This window comes from Eschscholzia californica, unplaced genomic scaffold, assembly GCF_041429995.1.
Source record: "Eschscholzia californica isolate CP2 unplaced genomic scaffold, dmEscCali1.0.p SCAF_2, whole genome shotgun sequence".
In the NCBI taxonomy this organism is placed as follows: Eukaryota; Viridiplantae; Streptophyta; class Magnoliopsida; order Ranunculales; family Papaveraceae; genus Eschscholzia; species Eschscholzia californica.
Genome location: NW_028238309.1, coordinates 62,485,088 through 62,512,160, shown reverse-complemented (window position 1 = coordinate 62,512,160; position 27,073 = coordinate 62,485,088). Strand labels below are relative to the sequence as shown.

Sequence of the window (27,073 nt, the reverse complement as noted above, 5' to 3'; positions counted from 1 at the left end):
CTTTGTGACCAGCTTCCTGTCTAGCCCCCTACTTTATCAAAAATACTCAGATGACTACCTTTTTCAGATTTCGTTATAACACCGTTAACTAGTTATCACCTCTCTCTCATCCAACTCATCGCCTCTCTCTGCCACCTCATCATCTTCATCTGCGAAGGTCGCCGGCCGACCAATATCTCGGCCGACGACCTTCAAACATTAATTTTTTTTTTAACTCTCCTCCCTCTCTCTAAAAAAAATAACCCTTTCTCTAAATCTGGTGAACCAGACCAGATCTAGAGAGAGAGTTCAAATTTTTTTTTTAGAAAGAGGAGAGTTAAAAAAGAAATTTAATGTTTGAAGGTCGCCGACCGGAATATTGGCCGGTCGGCGACCTTCGCCGGTGAAGATGATGAGGTGGCGAGAAGATGAGGTGGCAGAGAGAGGCGATGAGTTGGATGAGAGAGAGGTGATGACTAGTTAACGGTGTTGTAACGGAATCTAAAAGGAGCCATCTAGGTATCTTCGAAAAAGTAGGTGGCTAAGCAGGAAGCTGGTCACAAAATTAGGGGCTATTAGGAAAATAGCCCATAATGTTTTAGTATTATCTTATGGTTGTTAATTTTCCAATTATTCCATTAGTGTAATTGTATTTTAACCTTTCATGAATAAATTCATTTTTAATATAGTTATTTGAATTATTATACCAAGGTGGAAAATAATTTTATAATCGTTCCAAGAATTACATAAATACAATAAGAATGGCAATGCGCAAACAGATACATCCTTGCACCCACTAGTTTTTTGTTCCATCTTTGGTGGATATAATTTATGGGAAGATTTATCTTATTTAATTATAAACACTACTTGGCATAAAAGTAGAATAAATATTTATCCAATTCTCGGTTTGTTTTTCAGTATTTCATTGTTTTGAGGTAATCACTGTCATGTAATAACTTTTAAAGTCTTTTGTAAAAATAAAACAACACCCGTAATCATAAGTCAAAAAAAATATTGTTATATTTTGTTAAGAATTGGTGAAGTATTTGTACAAGTGTAATATCTTTAGAATTGCACGTATTTTACAAAATTTCCTAACCTGAGTAATTTCATTTTTTTTTTGTTGAACTAACCTGAGTAATTTCATGACTGAGAGGACATGTTACTCTTTTTTTATTTTTTTTGTTGAAACATGTTACTCTTATTTACGCATCCTATATATTTAGAGGAAGCGTAATTTTGTAAAATATGTGCAATTCTAAAGATATTAATCTGATAGCTAGTTACTATATTTATTAGAGTGAGTAACAACCAATTGTCACTAATTTTGTAAAATATGTGCAATGCCAAAGAAATTATTCTGACGACTATCTACTATAATTACTAGGGCGAACAACAATCAGTTGTCGACAATTTTGTATAGAGCGAAACCCAAAACAATGGAGATTGAGACCATGGAAAGAAAAATCAAGTAAGTTGGGTGACTTGGGTCCGATCGAGTTCTTAGTGGTTGAGTTGGCCGAGCCCTGCTCACCCCTACACTTTGTACGTACAGATATGAGAGTGACGAGTCAACTATTTTTATTCTCTCTCTAAACTCTGTTTAACGATCGGAAAATATGGGAGGGCAGAAGGGGCACTCCTCGGCGACTCCTTCGTCGCCGGGATCTTCTTCGTCTTGGTTTTCTAAGTTCTTTTCTTCTGCACTTAGAGTTAAAACCCTCAATGACTTCTCCTCTTCAGATACTCGTTTACAATCTTCTTCCGGCGAAGGTTTAGTTCGTCGTCTCGGTCTTTTCGATCTTATTCTTCTAGGTATTGGCGCTTCCATTGGTGCCGGTATCTTTGTTGTCACCGGAACTGTTGCTCGTTCTGCCGGACCTGGTTTGTTTATTTTCCCCTTCTGATTTCTAAGTTCGGTTTTTATCTATTCACATATGATGATGATTCCTTCAATTTGATTTCATTTCTTAGTCTATCTGTTGATACCATCAATTAGGTCTAGTTTTATACTTTGAAGGTTGAAGTAAATCATGTTGAATTTGAATTACGATACAAATTGAAATATGGACCCAATAAGTAAGATCCTTGAAAAAACACTTGGGAGACTTTAATCACTTCCTCTGTGTATTAAAAATAACTTGTAGCCCTTTCATTTCATTCTGAATTCTTCCGTTGGAATGAATCAAATCCCCCCCATGTAGGATTCGAACCTCCGACCAATCGGTTATCAGCCGACTGCTCTGCCACTGAGATCGCAGTTTCCTTAGTTACTTCCGGACTGAAGAAAAACAGAAAATTCGATCTCATAAAGTTCAATTCAATTCCCGTTGTCAACCCATGACCAATATGAGCTCGCAGTTTCCTTAGTTACTTCCGGACTGAAGAAAAACAGAAAATTCGATCTCATAAAGTTCAATTCAATTCCCGTTGTCAACCCATGACCAATATGAGCTCGCAGTTTCCTTAGTTACTTCCGGACTTCTTCGTAGTGGCTCCATTCCATGTCTCATTTCATAGGGAACCTCAAAGTAGCTCTATTCATTACATTCCATGAATGTCCCAATTCCATTCATTGAAGTCATGAGTTTGAGAAAATCTGAGATGATGAGTAAACTATTAATTTCGGGATTAATCGGATATGTGTGAGTATCAACTCAAACCTCATTAAGTATCTTCACGTGGAAGCTTAATGAGGAAACTTGCATTTCATACTGTTGAGCTTTAGACACCAAATTAGTGATGTATCAACTCAAAACTTCATTAAGTATCTACAAGACTCTGGAAGAAAATATTCGTAGTATAATCAAAACGAAAATGCATAGGCTCAGATGTCGGACTATGTAAATGGATGTTGAATGCATATCTGATATCAATTAATACACATTCATAAACAGGTAGAACATCAAGAAGTGATGATAGAGTTTTCAAGCCTATTGCAGTCCCACAGTAATGTCCCTTAAATATTTGTAATAACACGAGAAGTTAGAGTATCGACATTCCAGGGTTTAATCCTCGTCCAAGGATATCATTTTGTCCATCTAGGTTGTTGAAATCGCAAGTAAAGGTCTAAGATGAATGTGGTATAGCTAGATAAAGAAAATTAAGTGATTAAATTTGTTAAGTTACATGAATTGAAGGGATGGAAGAGGGAGTAGTCAAGTAGAAAAACCTTGTAGAATTAGTCAAAGAGAAGAAATAGAGAGTGGAAAACATCTTGGACAGTTACAAGCATGAAAACCATAATCAGAACCACACATCAAAAGTAACAAGAAGTATTGGTATCTTGTCATATTGGAAGCACACAAAGTAATTTCTTACCAAAATTGAGGATTCTCTCCAATACTTGTGTATTCCGTTAATAATTTTGTTTTCTTGGTCAGATGGTACTGGTAGTTGTAGGATAAAATGGAACTACCATGGTTAATCTCTTGTCCAGAAATAAATAGATGGTATAGAGAAAAGTAAATAACTACCCCTAATCACTACTTATACATGTCTCCGCAACATGGAAAAACAAATAGCTACCAACATATGACACATGCAAAGGCAAATGATTACCCACATAAAAAATAAACAACATAAAGGAAATCATCTCCCTAAATCTATCAGTAAATGGGCATCACAATATGTAGCGTCAGACTCACCCCTTTTATGTTTTAACATCCAGGGGAAGGATAGTAACTAGCATGAATGTAGTTGGTTATAACTTATTGTTAAATACTTAACTATTGCTATGCATTTGGGGGTAGTGAACCATCTATTGACTCTTTATGCAGGTGTCACAATTAGTTTTATCCTTGCCGGAGCAGCATGTGTGCTCAATGCATTGTGTTATGCTGAGCTGGCTTCTCGTTTCCCTGCTGTTGTTGGAGGAGCATATTTGTATTCATACTCAGCTTTCAATGAGCTCACTGCTTTTCTCGTTTTCACGCAGTTGATGCTTGACTACCATATAGGGGCCGCAAGCATTGCTCGAAGCTTAGCCAGTTATCTGGTGACAATACTTGAACTCTTTCCTGTTTTTAGGGATAATATCCCAAGATGGATTGGGCATGGAGGAGAAGACTTCTTAGGAGGCACTTTGTCAATCAACTTGTTGGCTCCAATTCTCCTCGTTCTCTTAACAATAATTCTATGCCGAGGTGTTGGGGAATCATCTTTTGTGAACTCATTCATGACTGGAACAAAGGTTTGACTTTTTAAATGCTTTAATAATCATGTTGTGTATATCCAAGTTGGTCGATATGATGTGGACTTTAAGACTTGATGTCACTAATTTGGTGTCTACTTTACACTAAATGTAATGTGGATATCACTTTTAGCCTTAGGATGTCACTCACTTAGTGTAGAGCTTGTAAGCAAAAGATATGTTCTGCATATCTAACTAAACTTGTATTCATGATCGTTACTGTTTGATGCTTTTATTGCTTTGTTTTCAACAACTGTTGCATTCTTAAGTACAATGTGCATACTAGTGTACTACATGCATATCTGACTTGAGTTGACGAATTTTATTAATGCAACATATGATGTTGATAATTGTAATTGGCTATGTCAACTGTCTGTTATATAATAAATGTGAATTTTTAGGTCTGCCACTATTTATTTGTATACTATTTTCGTGGTTGTCCCAGGGCAATACATGGTGGGCATATATATATTCTAGGTTCCCACAACGTCTTACGGACTTGGTAGATCCCTTTTGGTTAACACCTGATGGTACTACTAAACAAAAAGTGTATATATAGGTCTTTGTGTGTGATGATTCTAGGACAGGAAGTCAATATCTTTTTTGATAAAACTTAGGTGGGTGTATTGAAGTTAAGATTATTTCGTATAAAATAATTCCTGTTGTTAATTGACATATTTGACGAGTAAGAGTTGACTTAGATACCTCATATAGAATTTATTTTTGGTAATACCATACATTAAAAATGGTTAGAATCTTAGTCAAAATCATATTTTTTTTTTCTGAATGGGGAGAATCACAAATTAACAATAAAAGGTGAAATAATGATCGATCCATTTTGAAAGAAAAAGAGATGTATCACCAATTTGAGTACTTGGACCCCATCTATGATTATCTCCTCTCGTTTACAAGATCAAGATCAGTGTAAGAACATTGTGAGTACTTGTTCTACAATGTTAATATTACACAATTTATGTTGCAGATAATCATTGTTCTTGTTGTCATCATTGCTGGATCATTTGAAGTTGATATGTCTAACTGGTCTCCTTTTGCTCCCAATGGTTTTAAAGCTATTATAACTGGATCCACTGTGGTGTTTTTTGCATATGTTGGATTTGATGCGGTTGCTAATTCAGCAGAAGAATCTAAAAGACCACAGGTTTGTGAATATGTGGTGCTTCAGTGCTAGATCACGTAAAACTTATAGTTGGACTTTTACTGAAGTATTTTTTTTTCTTTACTTAACTTCCATCTCAGAGGGATTTACCGATTGGCATTATTGGGAGTCTTCTTATATGTGCAATATTATATATCGGTGTTTGCTTAGTGATCACGGGGATGGTGCCCTACCAGTTTCTTGGTGAAGATGCTCCTCTGGCCGAGGCTTTTAATTCAAAAGGCATGAAGTTTGTGTCTATCTTGATCAGCATAGGTGCTGTTGCTGGACTTACAACTACCCTTCTAGTTGGTTTATATGTTCAGGTGAATATATCAGGTGCTATGTAATTGAAAATTCATCATCAAATATTGTGTGCTCTAATATTGCAAATGATGTGTCATTCATGTGCAGTCTCGGTTATATCTTGGACTCGGAAGGGATGGTTTACTACCTTCAGTGTTTGCAAAAGTGCACCCCGCACGTCATACTCCTATCCATTCTCAGATTTGGGTTGGTCTCGTCGCTGGGGTCTTGGCTGGATTGTTTAATGTCCATATACTCTCACATATTCTTTCTGTAGGCTCCTTGGTAGGTATCTTGCAACTTCTGTCTAAACTCTAAACATTCTAAACTTTCAGCTACTGGTTTGACTTACATTTGTTTTCCATTAAATTAGTTTTGCTTTGTAGATACGAAATTGTTGATTAAAACTCACTTATGTACTTGATTTACTTTACAGACAGGGTATTCTGTTGTTTCGGCTTGCGTTGTAACCCTTCGCTGGAAGGATAAGACAACAAATCAGGTTTCTACAAGATGGCTAACTCCTCACCAGGAAGGCGTGATTTGCCTCGTCGTAGTTGCTTTCTGTGGATTTACTAGTGGACTCTGCTATCGTTATAATGCTGGACTTGCATTAACGATTGTACCTGCGCTAATAGCGATACTTGTTTCTGGTGCTCTACATTTTCGCCACGTGAGTATTTCTTGCATTTCCAATATCTTTTGCTCTTTCTCGTAAATCTCTTCAGAGTACCACTGTTGGCTGAAGAAGTTATCTTCTCGACGGGAAGAAGTGTAAACTAGATAGAGGCATTGAAAGCTTATATTTGCTCTCGAAGCCCATTCAAGGCCATAAAAGCCTGTCTTAACTACTTAACCAGATAGTCACAATATAACTGCCTTTTTAACCTGTCATGCGATCTTATATATAACCCAGAATTCCAACATTATATCTGTGTTGAGCATGAGCTAGAACTAGATGAGGTTTTGCTTCTCTTGAGAGCGAAATGAAGAGATATCACATCAGGAAGGAAGGACGTAAAACTAGACAGCAAGGGGCGAAAGAGGGAGAGAACTGAAGTTTGGTTGGAGGAAGCATTCTCAAGCCAAGTTGAACTAAAACCAAGGGAAAAAGGAGAGATGGTAGAAGAGTGACATGACTTGCCGTCATTCTTGTTATTAGTAATCATTAAATTTTGGATGGGTTTTGTCAAGAAGAACTCGATGCAGGCCTATTGTTGGGCTTGGTACCAGCCAGGAAGACCTTTATGCAAGATGGGTCTAACTTCTAAGCTGTTGGCGCAGTTTTGGCAGTAGGGCCGAAAGTTGTAACAACCTAGAATGGAGGATCTAATAGTGTCTGTTTGTAGGCTTGTAGCCACCTATAGGGCTGGCCAGACCTTACGAAAGGAAACCAAACATGTTGGTGATCAAGTATTTAAGAAAATATCCAATATCGGATGGGGTGATATTTTGCATATAGACTGGCATTTGGTTTGTATATTTTGCTAATTTATCATGCCTTACCTATGAACCCATAACGCATATAAGTTTTAGTTACTTGTTTGAATGCATTCTCTAACCTGCCTCCATTTCGTAACAGGTATATGCAGAACCATTAGGATTTTCTTGTCCAGGAGTTCCCATTTTGCCAGCTGCTTGTATCTTCTTTAATATCTTCTTGTTTGCTCAGGTTTGCTTCTTCACACCTATTTGATTGTTTTCTATCTTTTTGACCAAGACTTCAAAAATCTATTAAGTTTTAAAATAAGAGATCGAAGAAAAAAGTTGAGAATAAACCTAGTGTAAATACAAGCAGCCTAAAGCCCTAAACGCAAAATGTGTTATTTTCTCTTGCAGTTACATCAGGAAGCTTGGTACAGATTTGTTATCCTGAGCATCATGGCAGTCGGTGTTTATGCCTTTTACGGACAGTATCATGCCGACCCAACAGGTTCATATCAAACAATAGTTTATCATAGGGCCCCTGTTGAAGAATCACAATAGTGTCATGTACGTGTAGGAATGATATACTCTTGTTGTAATTCAATTGAAGCTATGTTGTTTATTTTGTGCCCATTCCATTGTACCATAGACTTTTATATCTCAAATATTGGATTGTAGAATCTTCTCCTTGTAAGAGTCGAATTTCTTCTTGGGAGATCAAATAAATATTTTGTGTTTAAACTCTCTGTTTTTACTTCCCACTTGCACATTTAATTTGGTGAACCATTCAAAATTGATTTAAAGCACTCAAAATCTGCAATACTCCATGTAGATAAAGTATTTAGAGCATTGGAAGTGTCTCTTAAGGATTAAATCAATTTTTAAGTTCTTTTTTTGCAATAAAGTTCTACTCATAGGTTGGTCGTTTTTCTTTACTGAAGTGTCGTGTTAACCAAGAAGTCATCGTCGTATCTTGGCAGACACTAATACTGTTTGACATGATATATTGTCCCAAGTAAAGAACTTCATCGCCTCCATCAAAATAAGACAAGTCCTTTTGATATCTAATTCATCTAAAATCGAATCTGAATAAAACTTATAAATTCGAGGGTTCAACGAGACAAACAATCTACTGTCACATTGAACTCAATTGAAAACAACAAATAAAGTCATATCAATCTCCATACAAATTTCAACAAAAGGGAAGTACTCCTATAGTATAGCTTTATATAGTAAAATGTCATCTTGAAAGTAAGCTTAAAAGTCAATTTCCATGAGAGGGTGCATGTTGATATAGGAGGAGATTGATAAGAATAGTGGGTGGTCGGCTGTCAAATGTGGATTCTAGAGAATTTGGTTGGTAAGAAGAAGTAAGTGCGTAGTCATCAAGCAAGCAAGATCTTCAAAATTGGAGTAATCTTTTTCATTCTCTTTGAGACTTTGACACAAAAAGAATATTAGGGGTGGGAATTTGTAAAAAAAATGTCAATTTGGCGTGTAAAGCAAAACAAAACACTCCCTTCCAACTAATCTTTTCCTTTCCCACTATTCCAAATTAAAAAGTTGCGTGCTCTCCCCAAAAGAAGAATCTCTTCTCTCCCTCTCATTCCAATTCCCATTTTCATCATTCAAGCAATTTCCATTTTCTCCTTTTCTTTGGACCTCTTTACCCACTCCATCCTTCTTAGGGATGCGAAAAAAATCGACCAAACCAACGAACTCAAACCCATTTAAATTGATTCACTCGTTTTTTAACCGAGTGTGATTGCGAACTTCTAAAAATGAACCGATTTGGTTCAATAAGTCGATATCACTTTTACCAACAATAAAAAAAAAAATGAACCGAATTTGGGTAGTTTAGGACGATTTAAAATACCATCTCTGTCAACTACTCCGGATTGGATAGTGGATGTTCTTAAAAAGTCGGTTAGCAATCCAATGTACATTCCTAATCCTTCTAGGAAAATCTACTTGCCCTCATTGTCAAATGGCCCACAACTTTTTATTACCTTCCCTGTTTAGTCTACCGTTTCATCTTATTGATCTTTTGGCCCTAAAAACTAGCTATTTAGTTAAAAGAGATGTTTAAGTTAGCGTTTTTTAGTTTTATCTTGCTGTTCTTCTATAGTCTCTCTGTCATTTTATTAGGGTTTGACTCAAAGATGTAGCAAGTGTACTTCTATTCCGTCTATTCAAGTAGATGTCCTAATATACGTCGCTAGTTTGTGTAGTCTCTAATATATTATCCGATACTTAAAAGAGTACAATAAAGAAAAAACCGTGATACTTGACCCAACTATTATCCCGACTGAATCTAAACCAGATACGTGGACGAACAAGATTTAAAGAAAGAGTAACAATACGCGGAGAATTCATGCATCTTTTATGTAATATTTCATTTGGTAGTTGATGGGGAGGTTGTTTTTGTCATTTTAACATAAAGAGAATAAAAGAAAAAGTGAACAAAAAAGAAAGCTTGAAATCTCATCTTTACCTTCTTCTCAAACTTCCTTTGTCTCTCTCTCTCTCTCTCCTTTACTTTGCCTTAGTCTTGAAGTCTTCTCATATCTTCTTCTTCCATCTTCATCTTCCTCCTCTTTTTCATTTCTTCTTCTTCCCTCCACTCCAATACAAACAAGTCCAAAAGCTTCTTTTCTCTCTAACTTTAATGGCAGAAACAGAGTACTACTCTTCTTCTTCTTATCCCCAACATTTAGATATCCCACCCCAACGTCTAGTTTCAGATATAATAGGTTCTTCACCACAAATCAAACAAAACCCAAGTAAGTTTTTCTCAAAATTTCTATCAAAATCTCTTCTTGTTGCACTTGTTCTTGTTCTTCTTCCACTTTTTCCTTCTCAAGCTCCTGAATTTGTTAACCAAACTGTATTAAGTAGAAGTTGGGAGCTTCTTCATCTTCTATTCGTCGGTATAGCCGTCTCTTACGGCTTATTTAGTCGACGAAATGTAGATTCTGACAAGGAAAACAATAACAACAACTCAAAATTTGATAACACTCATAATAATACTAATTATATGTCTAGAATTCTTCAGGTTTCCTCTGTTTTTGATGACGAAATCGAAAACCCACCATCACTATCTGTATCATCATCATTTAGGTCTGATGATAACAAGATTCAAACTTGGAATTCTCAGTATTCTCGTGGTAATCCAACGGTTTTAGTGGCCCAGACTGGTTCTGTTCTTGATGAACATAATAGTAGTAGTAATAGCAGGATTAGTACTAGTACTAGTAGTGTTAGTAATAAACCATTGCTTTTGCCTGTTAGGAGTTTGAAATCTCAAACCATAAGCGAATCGGGTGGATCTTCGTCTGGTTCGCTTAGTAGGTCTAGTTCAGGTGTTAAAATCCCTTCTCATTCTTCTTCTTCTTCTTCATCGTCGAGTAGTTTCCGTAAAATGAGAAGTAATGGCGATATCGGAGGTCTAGATCCTATTGAATTGGAGGAGAAATTGAAGGAAAGTAGAGTACTTCCATCTCCAATTCCATGGAGATCAAGATCAGGAAGAATTGAAATGAAAGAAGACATAAATGGAGTTTCTCCTCCTCTGGTTTCTCTGCCTCCATCTTCAATGAGGGAATCGGAATTCAGTAGAGTTGAGTCTCCTTTTCGTCGGTCTTCACTACCAAAGTCTTCATCATCTCGACCGAATTCTGTTTCTCCTTCACCGAGAAAGCTCTCGCCTGCCCCTTCTCTGTCTCCGGAAGTTAGACCCAAGAATTTGGAAGATATGGGGAAGAAGAGAAGTCATTACAACAAGTCATCTCCTCCGCCACCTCCACCACCACCACCTCCTCCTGTTTACCGGAGATCTCCGTTAATGATGTCAAATTCTACTCCGATTGTCGATAATGTTTCATATGAGGAGAAGGGTTTTAATTCAGGTGAAGTAGTTTTCAAGAATGAATTGAAAGATTTTGGTAAGAAAATAAGAGAGGATGAGAATGTATCAAGGAAAAGAGAGACGGGATCAAGCTCCTTTGTGCTAGATTCTTTGAAATCCGAAGCTAAACCTAGAGCCACCACCCATGTCCATGGTTCCTCCACAAATGTGGGAAAATCGGTTCGAACAAATAGACCAACTGAACCAGTTGGTAGACATGGGAAGGAAGAAGACATAGTCTTCGATAAACAATCGATTATCAAGACAGAAAGAGATAGTTGGGACCCTCAACCTTCACCAAAGACAACAACATACTCGAAGTTTCAGAACGGAGAGAATAAGGAAATCTATGACAAGGTTGAGGTGGTGGACACTGATACAGACGATGAAGATTCAGTCGATAATGATGCAGATAAAGTAGAAGAAGAAGCAAACACCAAGAACAACAATGTGAATAGCGATAACGAGGGTCCGAATCCTAATGAAGTTGATAAGAAAGCAGATGAGTTCATTGCTAAGTTCAGAGAGCAGATAAGACTTCAGAGAATCGCATCAATTAAGAAGTCTAGTAGTAGTACTGGAAAGAATGTTAGTAATAGAAAAAACTCCATTGGGTAAAACCCCATTCTCCTTCTTCTCCAAAGAGTTCAATCAAAATTGGACATGAAATTGGTTGGGTGTTCCTTCTCTTGGTTGTGTTTATATCATATGATGGTTTTTGAACTTTTATTTTGGATTTTAAACTACTAGTTTCTGTTTCATAGAAAAATTATATTATGATGGGGTCTAATTGTAACCCAATAATTAGATTATTATTGCAGATGGAATTGTCTCTGTCTTTTTTTCTTTTTTCTTTAAAGTGTCTTTTTGCCACTAATTGTTGTTTCGTCATTTTTCGTCATCATAACCCTTCAAGTGCAAAAAGTAATTGTGGTTGGTTTAGCTAATTCACACAATAATTTGATGTGATGTTGAAATAATGAAGTTTATTAAGAAAGGGGAAGATCAAAGAGTAGATGAAAAACGGGGAATGTTTATTTTGACATTAAAAATGGTAGTCTTACTTAGATTAAGATTTGTAATTGCCAACAACGGGTAGTTCATTTACTCCCTAATACAAGATTTATTGAAATTAGGTATAAATAAAGTGTAAATCCAAGATTTATTGAACTTGGCTATAAATAAAGTAGTTAAATAGTCTTTAGACCGGTAGTTTAGTTGAATTTTCTACCTTACAGGTTTAAGTTTTGTAGTTCGCGTCCTATTGGTAATGACATTGTTCGTATCATGGTGAAAGGAAATCAACAAGATCCATGCACGCTTAGCGGTATCTAAATTGTTAAACCTACCATGGCTAAAATGGAGGTTGACAAAGAGAATGATACATACATAATTTCGGCCGAAATATTTCGAAACTTAATTAGTTGTTTATAACTATAATCTTAACCAAATTCCACTAATAACATGTTTATGGCACTCTCTCTATCTAAAAGGTTAGAGATACACAAAGACAAAGAAAATTTGGAAAGAGAAAGAATTACAAAGAGGAGAAGGAAGAGGTGATCTCTAATACTATTATTTGGTTTCTTTTCTTGGACGAACCCCTAAACCAGTCCTTATGTTTCCTCCCAATTGCTTTAAGTCTTCAACCTGTTTTTTTACACACACACACACTCTCAAAACCCTAATTCTGAACATTTCCCTGTCCAACAGTCCAAGATTAAAAAAAAAAAAATATTGAGAGGATTTGAATTTTACCTTATGAATGCCGGCGGCGTTGATAAGTCCAGCGAAAGCGGTTGCACCAGCACCAACGATTAGAGAAGCGACAGTGAAGGCTTTTAAAGGCATGAACCTTGAATCACCCTTCTTTCCTCTTCTGTAAGACGCAATTCCCGCCACCACTTGAGTGGAGCTTGCAAGTCCCCACCACCAATAACCACCAATACCACCACCACCACCTCCATCATCCACTTTCTCTTCCATGTCCGATCACCGATCTCTCTCTCTCTCTCTCTCTCTCTCTCTCTTTAATTTTCTTTCTCTGAAAAATGTGCTTTTGCTGTGTTTCTTCTGTATCATCCGTGGGCTTGTTTGGCGGGCTTCATACATTTTCTAGACTATCTTAGTGTAATAGCAAATTTTAAGTGCACTCGCAATTTTTGTTGTACACACTCACATCAATAACATTTTCTGTTCCACTCAAAAGGAGATGTGAGTGCATTTAACACAAATGGTGAGCATATTTAACATTTCCCTTGTGTAAGTATTGGAGGAGTTCTATACTTTAGCCATGCCCTTCAACATAATTTTGATTGGAGCGCTTACCAAGTTAGATTTTTGCTCTCCATGTATTGGATTTTAGACCTTCGACCTTCTAGAGTTTCGAAACGTACGATGACCGATTGTCTAAAAACCGCAGAAAGAGAAAGAGAGAAGAGTATATAATGAGAGAGGGAGAGCTAAATGGTGGTGCTGGTGGTCGGTGAGTTGGACTATAGTTATGTCACTAGAGTAAACGTGACTTGAAAAACAATAAATTGACCTACTCAAATATTATTTGTGTGTGAATAGCAATTTATATGTGGCCAACACTGATAGGTCAGTTGGTAGTGAATGTACTCAGTCTGTTTTCAGAACAACACCACTATCTTTTTAGAAGAAACAGAAGAAGTATTGTTTGATAGAGAAAATTACGTCAACTCTTTGGGGACATTGAAAATTATTGTCGAGTTTTGTCGAGCCAAAGAGACACTGTAATTTCTTGATATTTTTATGGGTAAAAAGAATGTAGGAGTCATTCAGTGGCAAACTGAGTTGGGGACTTGGGGCAAAACCTGCCAGCCCGATGCGGGCGTGAAGGACCGGCTCGATAAGCACCACTAGTTCAACACAACGGCTTTGAAGTTGGTTGTGTTTTGGGGTGCCTGCTTTTTAAAGGTGTGGGTTTAGTAATTCCGTCGGCGTCTATTAACCTTCTTCCCTAGTGTTACTCTCTTCCTCGCTCTTCACTTCTCTCTCTCAACAAAATACCTAAAACCCTCTCCTCTCCCGCTTTAACCTTCAAAAAAATAAAGAGGGAGGGGAAATAATGGCTAACCCTAATTCCTCCTCCTCCTCCTTAATCGACACAGGAAGCCCCTCGTCAAGGAAATCTCAGCAGCTTCCTCCTCTTCTTCAACCAAACTACGACACCAGACCTGTTCAGGTTCACATTCTAACTTCAAAATCCTAACATTTTTTTCTCTATACAAATTAACTACTTTCTTATCATTCATTTACTTGCCCTAGTTACAACTTTGATGATCTTTACTTATTTACCCATAATAACACTGAACCCAGTTACTCAAATTCAATTAACGAGGAGTGACTTTGAATAGGAAGTTTTGATGGATTTTTGTTTCTTTTGATTTATATTCATTTTGAATCAGATACTTAAGTAATAGATAAACTTGGGTACTAGAAATTATGAATCAATTATTCATCTTAGTTATTGAGATACGCACTCATTTTATCCTGATGATTATACTGCCAACTGCTTGAGGTGTTTGAGTTAGAAAGTTACATCTTTTTTAGATTTTATAATTTCTCAGTCCACTGCCCTCATTACAACTGGATCCTTCTGTAGTGAGTTTAAGGGATAGCTTGGCGCTCCCGGAGGTTCTGTCTCTGTCGGTTGATTTTATATCAGAATATGGACAGTATTTTTGTGGGTGCTTATGATTGAAATTTGAAAGCTGTCAATTGTATTTCATTTTTAGTTGTTCTGAAAATGTGAATGTACATTCGTGATGTGAAAAGAGTTCAGTTGTATAGTTTTTGATGATGGAAACCTAGAAGTTAGAATACTCAAAGGTTGTTTCTGATCTCAGGAAGCGTTGGAACATTTAGCATCGATCGATCTTATTGAATTATGTAACGAGGCAAAGGTTGAGCGTTGCCGGGCAACCAGAGACTTGAGGAGCTGTGGACGCTTTGTGCGGCATGTGTTAACTTCGTGTGGTCATGCCTCGTTATGTTCTGAGTGTAGTCAACGATGTGATCTATGCCCAATTTGTAGGGTCCCAATTCCAAAGAATGTTAATTGTCTCCGGCTCCGTCTTTATTATGAGTGCATTGAAGCTGGTCTCATCTCAAAAAAATATGATGACAGATTTCAAGAAAAGGAAGACGGGGAGAAGCAGTTAACTGCTGATGTCCAACGTCTTTACTTGCTATTTGATGTTGCCATGGAGAACAATTTGGTTTCTTTGATTTGCCATTGTATCCTTTTCTACAATATTATGCATTTTCTGTCTGGAGTTTTATTTCACTTGTCAATTTATTAATATTAGGTCTGTGCCCTTTCCTAGGAAATAAAGGTGGCCACTACATCATGCCAATATCCATGCTACTTTGTTCATGTGTTATAAAACTGGTAGAACTTATCTTCTTACGACTAATAAATTTTATAATTTGTAAATGCTAGATTTCTTATGAAGTATACTCAAACAATCAAAGATATTTCTTACAACTTTTTGTACATTATGCTATTATCTCCTTGTGGTTAATGTGGTTACCTTAACAAAAAAGAATAGACGTTACAGATGTTTGCATGGATGAAAGTGCTGTCTCTAGTGATCCCGTCATCGCTTTCCTTGTGGACGAAGTTGCTGTTAAAGACTGGTGCAAGAGGACATTTGGAAATATAATCTCTTATCTTCAGACGATATGTATCCTCACAACCTATAACAGTGCTTTAATCCTGTCACTTAGAGAAATTTGTTTCTTTCCCCTTTTGTGATTAGGGAATTTATGCCTTAACTTATCATATTAGATACTTCTGAAGTATTAGAGATGAAAACAAGAATGCCTCTGCTATTGAAGTTCTCATCGCAGTTAACTGGAATTTCCCATGTGCTTGAGGTTTTGGAGTCATCAATACATGGAACTCTGCATGCTCAACATGACTTGCATCTCCTTCAAGAGAATGTGTTAAAGGCTAAGCAGGTTTGATGTTCATCCCTTTTTGGTTTTGTTAGTCCTGGGATTATTGCAAGCATTTTCTCAATGGTGATGACGTGATGTAGCTTATGTGGAAACTTATTTGATTCCTACAGCCCATTGATTGTTGTCCAACTATTGAAACTTTACAATTATTATGCCCCTCACTACCAAGAGTTGCGAGTTCTACCTTTTGAAGTAGATTATCTGCATTTGTAGAAGGTTACATGTAACTATGTAGGTTTTCTGGCTATGGATATGTGACACAAATTGTAACGTATCCTGTTGTATATGTATAGCTTTTAATAGTTTAGTACTTCATTGCATATTCCACATGGTTTTATTTTAATATGTTGTGTCTACCAATTAAGCAAAGGCAGGGGTCATCTCCAATGTATTTAGTCCTTGAGGATGACTCTTTTCACTCCATTGTGATTGGACTATTAGAGATCATTAGGTACTACTTATCATCACAGGTTTCTAAGAGCAAAAATATTTTGGTCTAGGAATATAGAGTCTTTTAAAAACTTGTCATTTATAGACATTGCAGTAAATTGGGAGGCATGGATATCGTGAAAGATCCCATGACTGACTTGTAAACCCCTTGTACATATTTTACATATCAATATATATTCATTCAAAGTTTCAAAAAAAAAAGAGCAAAAATATTTTCGAGAAAAGATCACACTTCCATTTCATATTAGCGAACTTATTAGGTTATAAATGATGTTTGGATGACTTAGTTCTTACTGTTTGAGTTATTAAGGTTAGATGGCTTCGCCAAGACTTTTTAATTTTAACAGTATGTAGTGATATTTTCTCTGCTTGACTGTGGCTTGCGTCTTCCAGCATTTGGAAATCATGGCCTGGTCTATAAAACATCAATTTTTGGAGAATATAAAGTCAAGGCATCTTAATTACACTTCATGGTGTTCACTCTTTCGCGAAAGGAGATCTGCTGCAATTAACTGTTCTTGGCCCGAGTTGGTAAGCAATTCCGCAGGATCTGCCCAACAAGATAGTTCTACACTTTTCATAGATGATGCATTATCAAATCTCGAGACTGAACAAGAATATGAGAGAGGAATGAGTAAGGAGTTAGAAGTTATATCGACTGTGAAAGGAGGTTCGTCATCATTTCTTAGGTCAAAGATAGAGGGGTTTCGAGGATGCTATCCATTTGAGAATTTACGAGCTGCTATTGATATTCTCTTTCTATGTGGATGTTCTGATTTGGTTGTTGCAAAGCGAGCAATTGTATCCTTTTTCTTAGATGATATTATGCGTTAATTTCCATTCCAACATGACAGAGCTTTATTGTGTCCTTAATTTGGATCTAGTTTTTGTATTACATGTTTGATAGGCATTGGACAAAGCCTGATGAACAATGGAGATACATAATAGACGATTTTGCAGCCTCCTTTGGTATAACTAGGCACTTGCTACTGGAGTCATTGACTTTCTATCTACTGGATGACAACACAGATCAGGCATTGCAGGTAATTTTGTTTTAACCTTCCTTTATTCTTTGTTTTTGTCTCAGCAATGTAAAAAGTAAAAGGATTTCCAGTGCTTGCTGTTTCCAATGTCTAAACACGTGGTATACTGTTCTTCATTCATATGAAATCCAGTGTGGAGGAGACTATCAAGTTGTTAGCCTGAGAGTGATCTTGATGTTCAGTTTTTCCTGATAATTAAAGCTTCAGCTATTTGCCATATCTTCAATAATTTATCAAAATCATGTTGTACCAGATACTTGGTTCTAATCTTCTAGCTCTTTGAGCTGTATTTACATGTTGAAGCAACAATCTATTTTTGGGGTTCCAGTGATTAATCATATGTTAAGGATTCGAATATGGAGTCTTATGGCTTGGTGGTGATGCTTATAACATTATTTGGACATTTAGAGGGAAGAAAGGAGTAGTAGTCAATATTTTTCACATCTTTTTTACTTCTTGTGCTAGTTTATTGCTTTCAATAGGCTAATGGTCAAAAGGCGATCGATATGTGTAAAAACCGGCAAGAATCAACAACTAATTACAGAAAAGTGAGTGTGAAAACCATTTGCATCAATGTAATGATGATCCTCTATCATCGACTTGTAAAGTAAGAATAGCATTGAGGAGTAAACCTCATCCACCTTTTCTGGACATAGATTGGGATGTTTTTAAGGTGGGATTATTCGAAGCTTTAATGCTGTACATATCTTCTTTCTCGTGAACTTTCTTTCGCCCTATGAAGAAACTACCTGTCTGATATTGTTCTTCAACAATGATATCATGGGTTTAGACATAGTAGTCATAAGTTCATTTGACCTTGTTTTGCATGCTAAGTATGATTATTTTTTATCCTTGCCAGGAAGCGTGTCACCTTCTCCCAGAAATTGCAGCCCCAAACACACATCCGAAGATTGCACAAGTTTTATTGGAGAAGCAAAATCCTGATGCTGCTTTAATGGTTTTGCGGTGGTCTGGTCGTGATGGATTATGTGGTCATGCAAGTTCCGAAAATGGTGGAGTCGAATTGGTTTCTTTCCGTGAGGCTGTGATTGCGGTTCGGGTGAGAGTCGAGTGTGGATTATTGACCGAAGCCTTTATGTACCAGAGGGTGCACTGCCTAAAAGTGAAGGAAGACAAGTTAAAGCGTGGATCCTCCAACGTCTTTTTGAATGGTAGTGAAAGCAAAGATGGAACTTGGGTGGACCAGATGAACGCTCTTGTGACTGAACTCTGTTGTTTATGTATTCGGAGAAACTTGGTGGACCGAATGATAGAATTGCCATGGAATTCTGATGAGGAAATATACATCCATAAGTGCCTTCTCGACTATGCTACTGAATGCCCTACCACCACATGTGGTAGTCTCCTTGTAGTGTATTATCTTCAGGTATTCCTTCCATAAAAAGTTAGGAAAACAAATTGTTTATTTTTGTTAAAAAAATAAAAAAGAAAACTAATAAAGCTTGGGACTTAGGACTTCAGAGATCTGCGATCAGTTTGGAGACCACGGTGATATGGAATGGTAGCTTTCCCATGGGGCGTATGCGCCCCATTCCATATTCATGGGCCCTTTTCAATCTAAGAAAGGGTTATAGTTGTTTATTTCTGTCTTTGTCAAACAAGGCCCCCGTGTCCATCATTTTATGTATTAATGGAAATGGCATTCTCTTATTTCTTTGTTCGGTTTAGTTGCATTACAGAATGTGTACATATTTTGGTTGAGAAAATAGAAGTGTATCAGTTTCCTTAAGACTTGAACAGACAACTTGGAAGATCTATTTTGCTATCATGTTTGCCATGAAATTTGCCCCGTCCGCTCTTGCAGTCTTTACCTCTTGTTGGGCAATATCCCACTTCAGCCTTAACTTGTTTTTATTTGAACGTTTCAGCGCTTCAGATATGTCGAGGCATACCAAGTCGAACGTAAACTTCAAGAGCTAGAGCAGGATTTCATCTCAAAGGCATCTGCTAGCGAAAAAGAAGTATCGAGAATAAGATCAACAAGTCTGTGGAGAGCAGGATTGGTTGTAAGTGACTTGTGAATTTACTTCCTTTCAATAGATTGTGATGTTAATATCAATATTATATATTCCTGGTTTGACCAAGTTGAATTGGTTAACAGTGAACTAATGTGGATTGTCTGATGCTATTTTAAGATTGGTTGGAGTCTCACTAGTTAAATCTGCTATGGCTGCTCAAGTTTAACAGAGTTAAATGCACATTGAAAGTCATGATAATTCTTTTGTAGGATAAATGCATCGAGTTGCTGCCTGATGTAGAGCAGCAACAAGTGAAGACTGGGAAATTGTGTGATTTCGGTGTTTCTCCATCAAAGGAAGTTGAGGTTTCTTCAAAATCCAATATATCTGAGGAACCAGTAATTTCCTCCAGTTTATTGCCTCCCGTTTATCGTGATTCTTCTCTTCTACTGGATATGGATTCCACTGTTCCTTCTAAGAAGGGGTTAGCATTTGGAACTCCAGCCAAAGCTTATGGGTCCGTAAGCAATTCTCGAATTGAACTCAGTAACTATCGCTCTCCTTCTATTCTCCACGGGAGATTCCTCAAAACTGCTGGAGAGTCATCTTCTCCCCACAGCAAGGGTAATCTTTTCTCGAAGAACATTTCAACCAGAGAAGTGAAGTATCAAAGTGGGACCAGACAAAACTTCAAAGTAGATGATATCCCGTCCCCGGGAATTCATCTTGATAGTACGCCACTCAAAGAAGCGAATAGAGGTTCATTAAGGGTGCCGTACAATGACCATCTTCAAGAGGACCAAATTAGCAAACTCTCACCAGGGATGGAGTCAAATTCGTTCTTGGAAAATGCACGTCCTCAAGTTCTCTCGAGGGTACCTCAGATGGCCACTCCTGTCAACAACAACAGCCGTAGATTATTAACAGACCTTGTTCACGACTCGACTCCAGCAACATCCCATAAACGGGTAACTTCAGAAAGGCCTCAGATAACGTCTACTTCAGGAGATGAATCAATGGATTTCACTTGGAGGTAAGACACGTTTCATGTTAGTGATTTTGGTATGTTCTCGTAAATCGGGAGGAAAGGTTTTTCTCAGAGGCTATCTAAAACTCGAATTATGTTTTGTCTTAGCAGCAACCCAAAGAAAGATAAAGACAACAGCCCTGGTGAGGATTCAAGAATGAACGGTGGGCTTAGATGGAGATCCGATGAAAGCAGCGAGGATGAAGGAGGCGAGCCTAGCCCAGAGAAGATCATTGGCAGAGTTTCCAAGTTAACACCATCGCGTGGAGCAGGAAGAAGAAGAAGCAGATTTGCTAGAGGATGAAAGGGATATTTTTCACTTTTCCTAATCATGAAGCTATAAGAGAACGTAGGAGGAGAAATCAAACCTTGTTTTTACTTGGAGGTGCTAGCAAGAGCTTACCATGAGGATTGGGAAGACGAATTACGGTTTGAAGTTTTTCCGTCTTCACGTAGACCAGAAACTGAATCCCTCTAAGGTGATTGGAGGCTAAGACGTGTTCGTATATAACTCAGTACTGTTTCTTAAGTTGAATTTTGTCTTTAAATTTTATCTGAGTTGGTCCCATTTACCTTTTCCTTTCCTTTTCACTCTCTCCCCCTTTGGGGGTTGATTGATTATGTAACCAGAAAGCTGTTCTCAATTTTTTTATGTACAAGGAATGAAGGAAAAGATCAGTGTAAATCGACGCCCATAGTAGGTGGTAATGGGGGAAATTTTGACATTACTTTGATGGTTTTCTTGGTGTTGCGTATGTTTGGTGTGGGCATGTGGGCTTCAAAATGCTACAGATTGGCAAGTCCCAATCATGGTAAATCTCCAGATCTAAATTTCGGTACACTTTCGTATTCGGATCGAAATTTTTTTGAAATTTATTTTTTTGACAAGGCAGAAATCTAATTTAATTTGAGTTTGGATAGAAATTTTGGTAGACATGGAAATGAAAATTATACTCTTTGGGGTCAAACAACCAACCTCAAAGCCTAACTCAACCACATTTATTGGTCAAAGCAACCAAGTGGTTGATAGTGTTGACGCAAACTCCAACATCCTGGTGTCTCAGGTTCGATTTCTAGAGGTGGAATCCATCATTGTTGAATTTGGGTTATTAAATGTATAAATAATGAAATAAATTTGTCGGATTCTAAACCTCTTTCATGTTGGTTTTAGGCCTCTATCATTATCGGTTTAACTTAGGCAGTTATCGTACTTATCATATCTTCGTGCTGTATCATGCATTCTTGAGCTTGTTATGTCGTCAATCTTAAGAAATTCTTTTTCTTTTGGTTGTCCAGATTTGGCTTATTTCCCTGAGGGGCAGAATAATTTTGTTTTTTTTTTTTTTTTTTTTGATGAAGTCAGAATAATTTTGTTAGATCATACATTCTTGATTCAAACTAACCTAAAAAAATCAGTTTGAATCAGCCATTCAGAACAATTATATGTAGCCAGATAAAAACAAGCATTCTAGAATCAACAAAAACATATGATATGAAATTGATATAGGTCGACGATTCATACCATTCAGACAAGTAGGATCTGAATTTTTAGTAAGAAAAAAAACACTAACTGGTTCTCCAACATATATAATTGATTATTTCCAAGATGACATATACTAGTAGATTATAGTAGTTCAACTTCCATTATTACACCTTACTACTTTATCCAATCTTTTAAGAGTTTCATTACGCCATCTTCTTTCACTACCCTATTTTACATAGTAAGACCTAGTTAGCATCATCATCCGGTATGAGAACAACGGAGCCTGAAGTTTTCCGACTCTCGAGATCTTCATGAGCCTGAGCTGCTTGTGACAGAGGATATGTGTGATTGACACGCACCTTCAAAATCCCCGATTGGATATTAGCGAACACTTCCCCTGCTGTTTGAAGCAACTCATCCCTAGTCTCTGTATACTTCATGAGCGATGGCCTCGTTAAGAACAACGATTTCGCTGCAAGCGCTGATAATGGAACGGGTTCAGGCGTCCCTGATGATTGCCCAAAGCTCACCATGTACCCTCTAGTCTTTAAGCACTCCAGTGATCCCTGAATTAATAATTTAATCAAATTTGTAATAATAATAATAACGACACATAAATTTATAAGTAGATAAGGAGGATATGAGTCTTAGACCTGGAATGTATCTAGTCCGACAGAATCGTAAACCACTTCAACTCCTTCGCCTGATGTTATTGTCTTGACAACAGATACAAAATCCTCATTCTTGTAGACTATAACATGGTGGCAACCATCCTCCTTAGCCTGAACCGCTTTTTCTTCGGTTGAAACGGTTCCAATGACTGTTGCACCAAGGGCTCTCCCCCACTGACACAAAAGAGATCCAACCCCACCAGCTGCAGCATGAACAAGGATAGTGTGTCCTGCTTCAACCTGTCATCACTACATTTCAGCTATCTCGGTGGAGCCATTTGCAGCAAATATGTAAAGATAACTTCATTTTTGGTTTTTGGTTTTTCTTCTACTTTTCTGAATCTGACTAATCTGAGACTGACTTGGTCAGCAGCACATTAGTCATTTCAAGTTATTTCAAATAATGGCAGACTTATTTTATGTACGCAAATAGAGCGAAAATCAGCAGAGCTAGCCACGCCGACGAGTCAGACAAACAGCAATAGTTCTCACATCTAATTCGAGTGAGTTCAGATCTTAATTTGAAAAAGTAACAGCGCCCTATTCTGGTGCTATTCTTGCACGATTATGGAGTCCTTTAGTTGAAAAATATTGTCCTTGAGTATACAAACCTTGAAGCACCGACGAAGTAGGCATTGAGCCGTCATGCCCTTGAGTATGACAGATGCTGCAACTATTGGGTCTATAGAAGGAGGGACGGGTATTACAACTTTAGCAGGAAGGATTTGTTCTTCAGCATATGAACCCATCGGGTTGCCAGCATAAGCAACAATGTCACCAACTTGCCTTCCAGTTAAGCCAGCACCAACAGCTGTAACCACCCCAACTGCTTCCATACCTGAACAAAATGAATAAGAATTGTTATCTTGGCTGGAGTGGTTACCAATTACCAATTAGGCTTTCACCCTCCAGCTCTCGGGTTCAAGAGACGGATTACCTTTCTAAAATAAAGAATTGATATCTTGGTCAATGAATAAGAAAACAAGCTACCACTATCGAGTTCGAGTTGGAAGTTGATAAAGATGAATTCTTCTCATAGTTACGAATGGAGTTATAACTCAACAAAGTAGTTCGTAGAGAGCTATTACAAAAACTAACCAGGGGTAAAAGGCATTGTAGCAGCTTTGTAAACTCCTTTTCGGAAATAGACATCAATGAAGTTTAATCCAATAGCCTTGTTTTTTACGCGGATTTCACCTTCCTTGGGCTCTCCTATTTCCACATCTTCCCATTTGAGGACCTATTATGATTGTAACTACTGTCAAAATTTACAAAATTCCACAACCTCAACCTTAAACCACAAACAATAAATTAGAGAATTGATAGCCACAAATAATTGGGAATTATATGAAGATAACCGTTGATATCATAAATTAAAATTCTCAAATTAGAGCTGAATAGCATATAAGTAAACACGAAACAATAAACACAAGAAATTTCCAAAGGAGAGAAACAAGATAGTTAATATATGGCACTGGGTCTCCCTTTCCAAGTAGTAATCTAACAAATCATACATGAAATTTCACAATCATCAGAATACTTTGTTCTCGTATAGTCACCTAAGTAACAAACTTTTAATTATTTAACATCTATAAGTTAGTGTTATCGTATATGGCCATGTATGGGATATGCAAGAAAGGAATGATGTTTTTTTTTTTGAAAAGCTTGAATTAATCTTTATTGAAAAAGGGGAAAGAATACAAAGGAAAGGGAAAGAGTTTATGATAAACATGCTACATCATAATCTCCTTCCAATTCAAAGTGAAGTCCAAAAAGGTTAGGTTTTTTGCCCAAGACAAGTTTCTAGACCAATGGTATAAGAGCCCTATAACATCCTCGATTTCAATGTTGTTGGCGGCGTTACAATAAAGGAATGAAATTACTATTTTTTTTTTTTTTGTTGAACTAAGGAATGAAATTACTAAGAATAGCAATCCCGTAATGCGATTTTCGATAATGGCAACTGTATTGTTTGGTTAGGTCAAAAACGAGATTGGTAGAAATTAATTTTGTCCTTAGATTATTTAATTGTTGATTTCCTTTCCCTCGTTTTGGACTTCCCCCTTGAGGAAAAAAGGGTAACGCTAGAAGATGCTACAAGTCAAAGCCTACTCTAGACCTGCACGAAATGAAGGGTCTCTATTTTCGAGTCGTATCTCTTTCTCTCTGTTGATGAACTTTTTCACTCTAGATAGCCTATTGATTCGTGTTTAGGTCTGGGGTAGGTCTACTTTTGTAGCCAGCCTCCTCTCCCATTTTCAAACATTCTTCTCCAAATGTGATTCCTAATACATCAAACATTATTATGGATTGTGATTCCTGGTAATTCAGTTTCATTCCCGCCCGCTAAAACACGGCCTAGTGTGAAACAGATGGAATTAAGCCCTATCAAACACTTCGTTCATGGATCAAGATTCAAAATTTCTTATCAAAATAATCAAATACTACAAGGCGGGGGAAATTAAGCGATCTACCCAAAACTTAAATTAATACAAGCTTCATTTGGCAAAGAAATTGTATGTGAAAACTGTAGGAAATGTCAGAAATACACGTGAGAGAGAGAGAGAGTGAGGGGGAACCTGAGGACCGCCAAGTTCATGGACTCTGATTGCTTTAACCATGGATGCTGAAACTGTTTTCACAGGCAGAGCTCGATTAGGTTTATTAGGTCGTTTGGGTGAGGAGTGTTTAATGGTGATTCTTAGGTTTTGCACGCCGCGTAATCCATGACGTCCCGGTTTTTCTAGTTGAAGATGGTAATTGTGACTTGGGACAAGGGTAGATATTTCCATTTCCAAAATCTAAAGGATACTTTTTGTGGGAGTATATGTTCAAACATGACATGGACGTGTACTCATTCAAGAACAATACTGACAGATGTATGTGTTCGGACAAGATCTAAAGAAAATATTTCGCTTCGGCTTTCTAAATCTTGACACGAGACGTATTATGGGCGAGGTAAGTGGCTTGAGGGAGAACGACAATTGTTCTCAAATTTCGAGATTCTTAGAAAAACAAACAAACAACACAAGATAGGCTTAGATAGTTAGATACACAGTCCAATGGTTGTGATAAAACTGTGTGAGTCTTACTCTTGGTGTATGTACGAACGAGTAAATGGACTTTCGATCTAGTGCTTTGTATTTCAGATACCACAAATACAAGTATTGGTCCACGTAATATTCCACTAACAAAGTAAAGACAGTTTGAATGAATTTTACCGTTCTTGGACTTTTTTTAGGTATTTAGATGAACTTTACAGGTCTAAATGTCGTGTTTGTGGCGAGAAATGTGCTTATTCAGTTTATGTACATATTACAATTTCGTGATTTATTAGTGTTTTATGATGAATGCAATGATTGTGCAGAGTTCTTTACAAAATACACAGACCGACCAAAAATCATATTCTATTAGGTCTAAATAGATTGAAAAATATTGTGAATCATATAAAACTGACATAAGATTGAGAGTATTTCTGGTGGTACAGGTGAGTATTATATTAGGAGAAGTCTAAAAACTTTTTTTAGCACTTACGAAGAAAGTGCAAGAAATTTCTAAGTTGAAGCTTTTTTGCACTTATTACTTCCAACAGTCTGATGTAAACAGGTCGTGTTTGGGGTTCGAAGAACTATCTGATATCCAGTCCGCTCCCGACTTGATAATTTTTAACCAACATCCACCATTTACTCCAAGTTTGGATCCAACTCTTTCAACAAAAAGAAAAAAAGTTTGGATGCAACTTCATTACAATGGCGGGGCTCAAAATTTCATTAAGCTTAAGCAATCTATTAGGTCTTGGCATTGATGAGTCCGTCTCCACAACATTTATAGGTAACTCTCTCCCGAGCATCGCGTAAAGGCACTCTCGCTTTAGATAGTGTAAAACCCAAGTCTTGAAACCACGAGTTTATACAAAATTTTCAATATTACTTGTCAGACTCCGCCCGATAACCTTAATGGTCAAAAAATCAAATTCAGAATCCGAGGGGGTGACCCTGCCAGGGAGTAGGCCCATGGTCACCCGACCCGCCCTTATTCTAACCCATACCTCCAACCAAAAAGCACCCGCCATAAGAGCATATCCAACCCCAATATGTCTTAGGTAAAAAAAAAATTTACTTTTTCACCAAATTTTTCAGCCTCAACTCAACTTAAAAAATTCAGCTCCAACCCCAGCCTCTCTTGAGGCCGAAAATTTGTGCATATGGGGAACACTTGTGTGGACTTTTTGTAGGTTGTGCGTAAAACGTGTATGGTTTTGTGTATGTATGAAACACATGTTTGAACTATTTTCGAAATAATATACTTTTTTTTAAGTTGAAAAATTATTCGGAGACTGACACGTTGGTGGGATGTATTTGAATTTTTAGATGTGTGAGTTTTTGTTAGAGTTAAAAAAAAGTAATTAAAGTTTTAAAAGATAAGATAAAATTAATTACATTAAAAAGAACAAAAATAAAGGCCAG

The 27,073-nt window shown here is 37.2% G+C and overlaps 5 protein-coding genes across 9 annotated transcripts; 3 read left to right on the top strand and 2 right to left on the bottom strand.

Annotated features, from left to right (window-relative positions):
* The first annotated feature begins 1,227 nt into the window (after positions 1-1,227).
* LOC147560050 (cationic amino acid transporter 9, chloroplastic-like) lies at positions 1,228-7,799 on the top strand. Of its 2 annotated transcripts, none has more exons than XM_086662061.1 (8): positions 1,228-1,863; positions 3,759-4,171; positions 5,154-5,330; positions 5,429-5,653; positions 5,742-5,918; positions 6,070-6,306; positions 7,216-7,305; positions 7,473-7,799. In XM_086662061.1, the coding sequence occupies exons 1-8, from the start codon at positions 1,599-1,601 to the stop codon at positions 7,617-7,619; spliced, it is 1,731 nt and encodes a 576-aa protein (XP_086518187.1). In that variant the 5' UTR covers positions 1,228-1,598; the 3' UTR covers positions 7,620-7,799. The 2 variants fall into 2 exon arrangements, with proteins under 2 accessions (XP_086518187.1, XP_086518188.1); XM_086662062.1 differs by having other exon boundaries at positions 1,512-2,005; positions 2,568-4,171.
* A 1,639-nt stretch (positions 7,800-9,438) lies between these two features.
* LOC147560049 (cotton fiber protein) lies at positions 9,439-11,799 on the top strand. The gene has a single exon (XM_086662059.1). The coding sequence runs from the start codon at positions 9,727-9,729 to the stop codon at positions 11,581-11,583; it is 1,857 nt and encodes a 618-aa protein (XP_086518185.1). The 5' UTR covers positions 9,439-9,726; the 3' UTR covers positions 11,584-11,799.
* A 559-nt stretch (positions 11,800-12,358) lies between these two features.
* LOC147560048 (StAR lipid transfer-like protein) lies at positions 12,359-13,381 on the bottom strand. The gene is made up of 2 exons (XM_086662060.1): positions 12,724-13,381; positions 12,359-12,615 (listed from the first exon to the last, which is right to left on the bottom strand). Exons 1-2 carry the CDS (start codon positions 12,949-12,951, stop codon positions 12,541-12,543), a joined length of 303 nt encoding a protein of 100 aa, XP_086518186.1. The 5' UTR covers positions 12,952-13,381; the 3' UTR covers positions 12,359-12,540.
* HOS1 (ubiquitin-protein ligase) lies at positions 13,201-21,181 on the top strand. Of its 2 annotated transcripts, none has more exons than XM_086662058.1 (11): positions 13,201-13,638; positions 13,715-14,173; positions 14,838-15,228; positions 15,543-15,677; positions 15,782-15,954; positions 16,798-17,205; positions 17,289-17,447; positions 18,307-18,834; positions 19,337-19,474; positions 19,696-20,459; positions 20,565-21,181. In XM_086662058.1, exons 2-11 carry the CDS (start codon positions 14,057-14,059, stop codon positions 20,755-20,757), a joined length of 3,006 nt encoding a protein of 1,001 aa, XP_086518184.1. In that variant the 5' UTR covers positions 13,201-13,638; positions 13,715-14,056; the 3' UTR covers positions 20,758-21,181. The 2 variants fall into 2 exon arrangements, with proteins under 2 accessions (XP_086518184.1, XP_086518183.1); XM_086662057.1 differs by having other exon boundaries at positions 20,562-21,181.
* An 817-nt stretch (positions 21,182-21,998) lies between these two features.
* On the bottom strand, positions 21,999-25,599 carry LOC147560046 (GroES-like zinc-binding alcohol dehydrogenase family protein). Of its 3 annotated transcripts, none has more exons than XM_086662056.1 (5): positions 24,530-25,599; positions 23,706-24,489; positions 23,219-23,445; positions 22,590-22,847; positions 21,999-22,502 (listed from the first exon to the last, which is right to left on the bottom strand). In XM_086662056.1, the coding sequence occupies exons 2-5, from the start codon at positions 23,719-23,721 to the stop codon at positions 22,182-22,184; spliced, it is 822 nt and encodes a 273-aa protein (XP_086518182.1). In that variant the 5' UTR covers positions 23,722-24,489; positions 24,530-25,599; the 3' UTR covers positions 21,999-22,181. The 3 variants fall into 3 exon arrangements, with proteins under 3 accessions (XP_086518182.1, XP_086518181.1, XP_086518180.1); XM_086662055.1 differs by having other exon boundaries at positions 23,706-23,865; positions 25,187-25,599; XM_086662054.1 differs by having other exon boundaries at positions 23,706-23,847; positions 25,187-25,562.
* Positions 25,600-27,073: the final 1,474 nt, after the last annotated feature.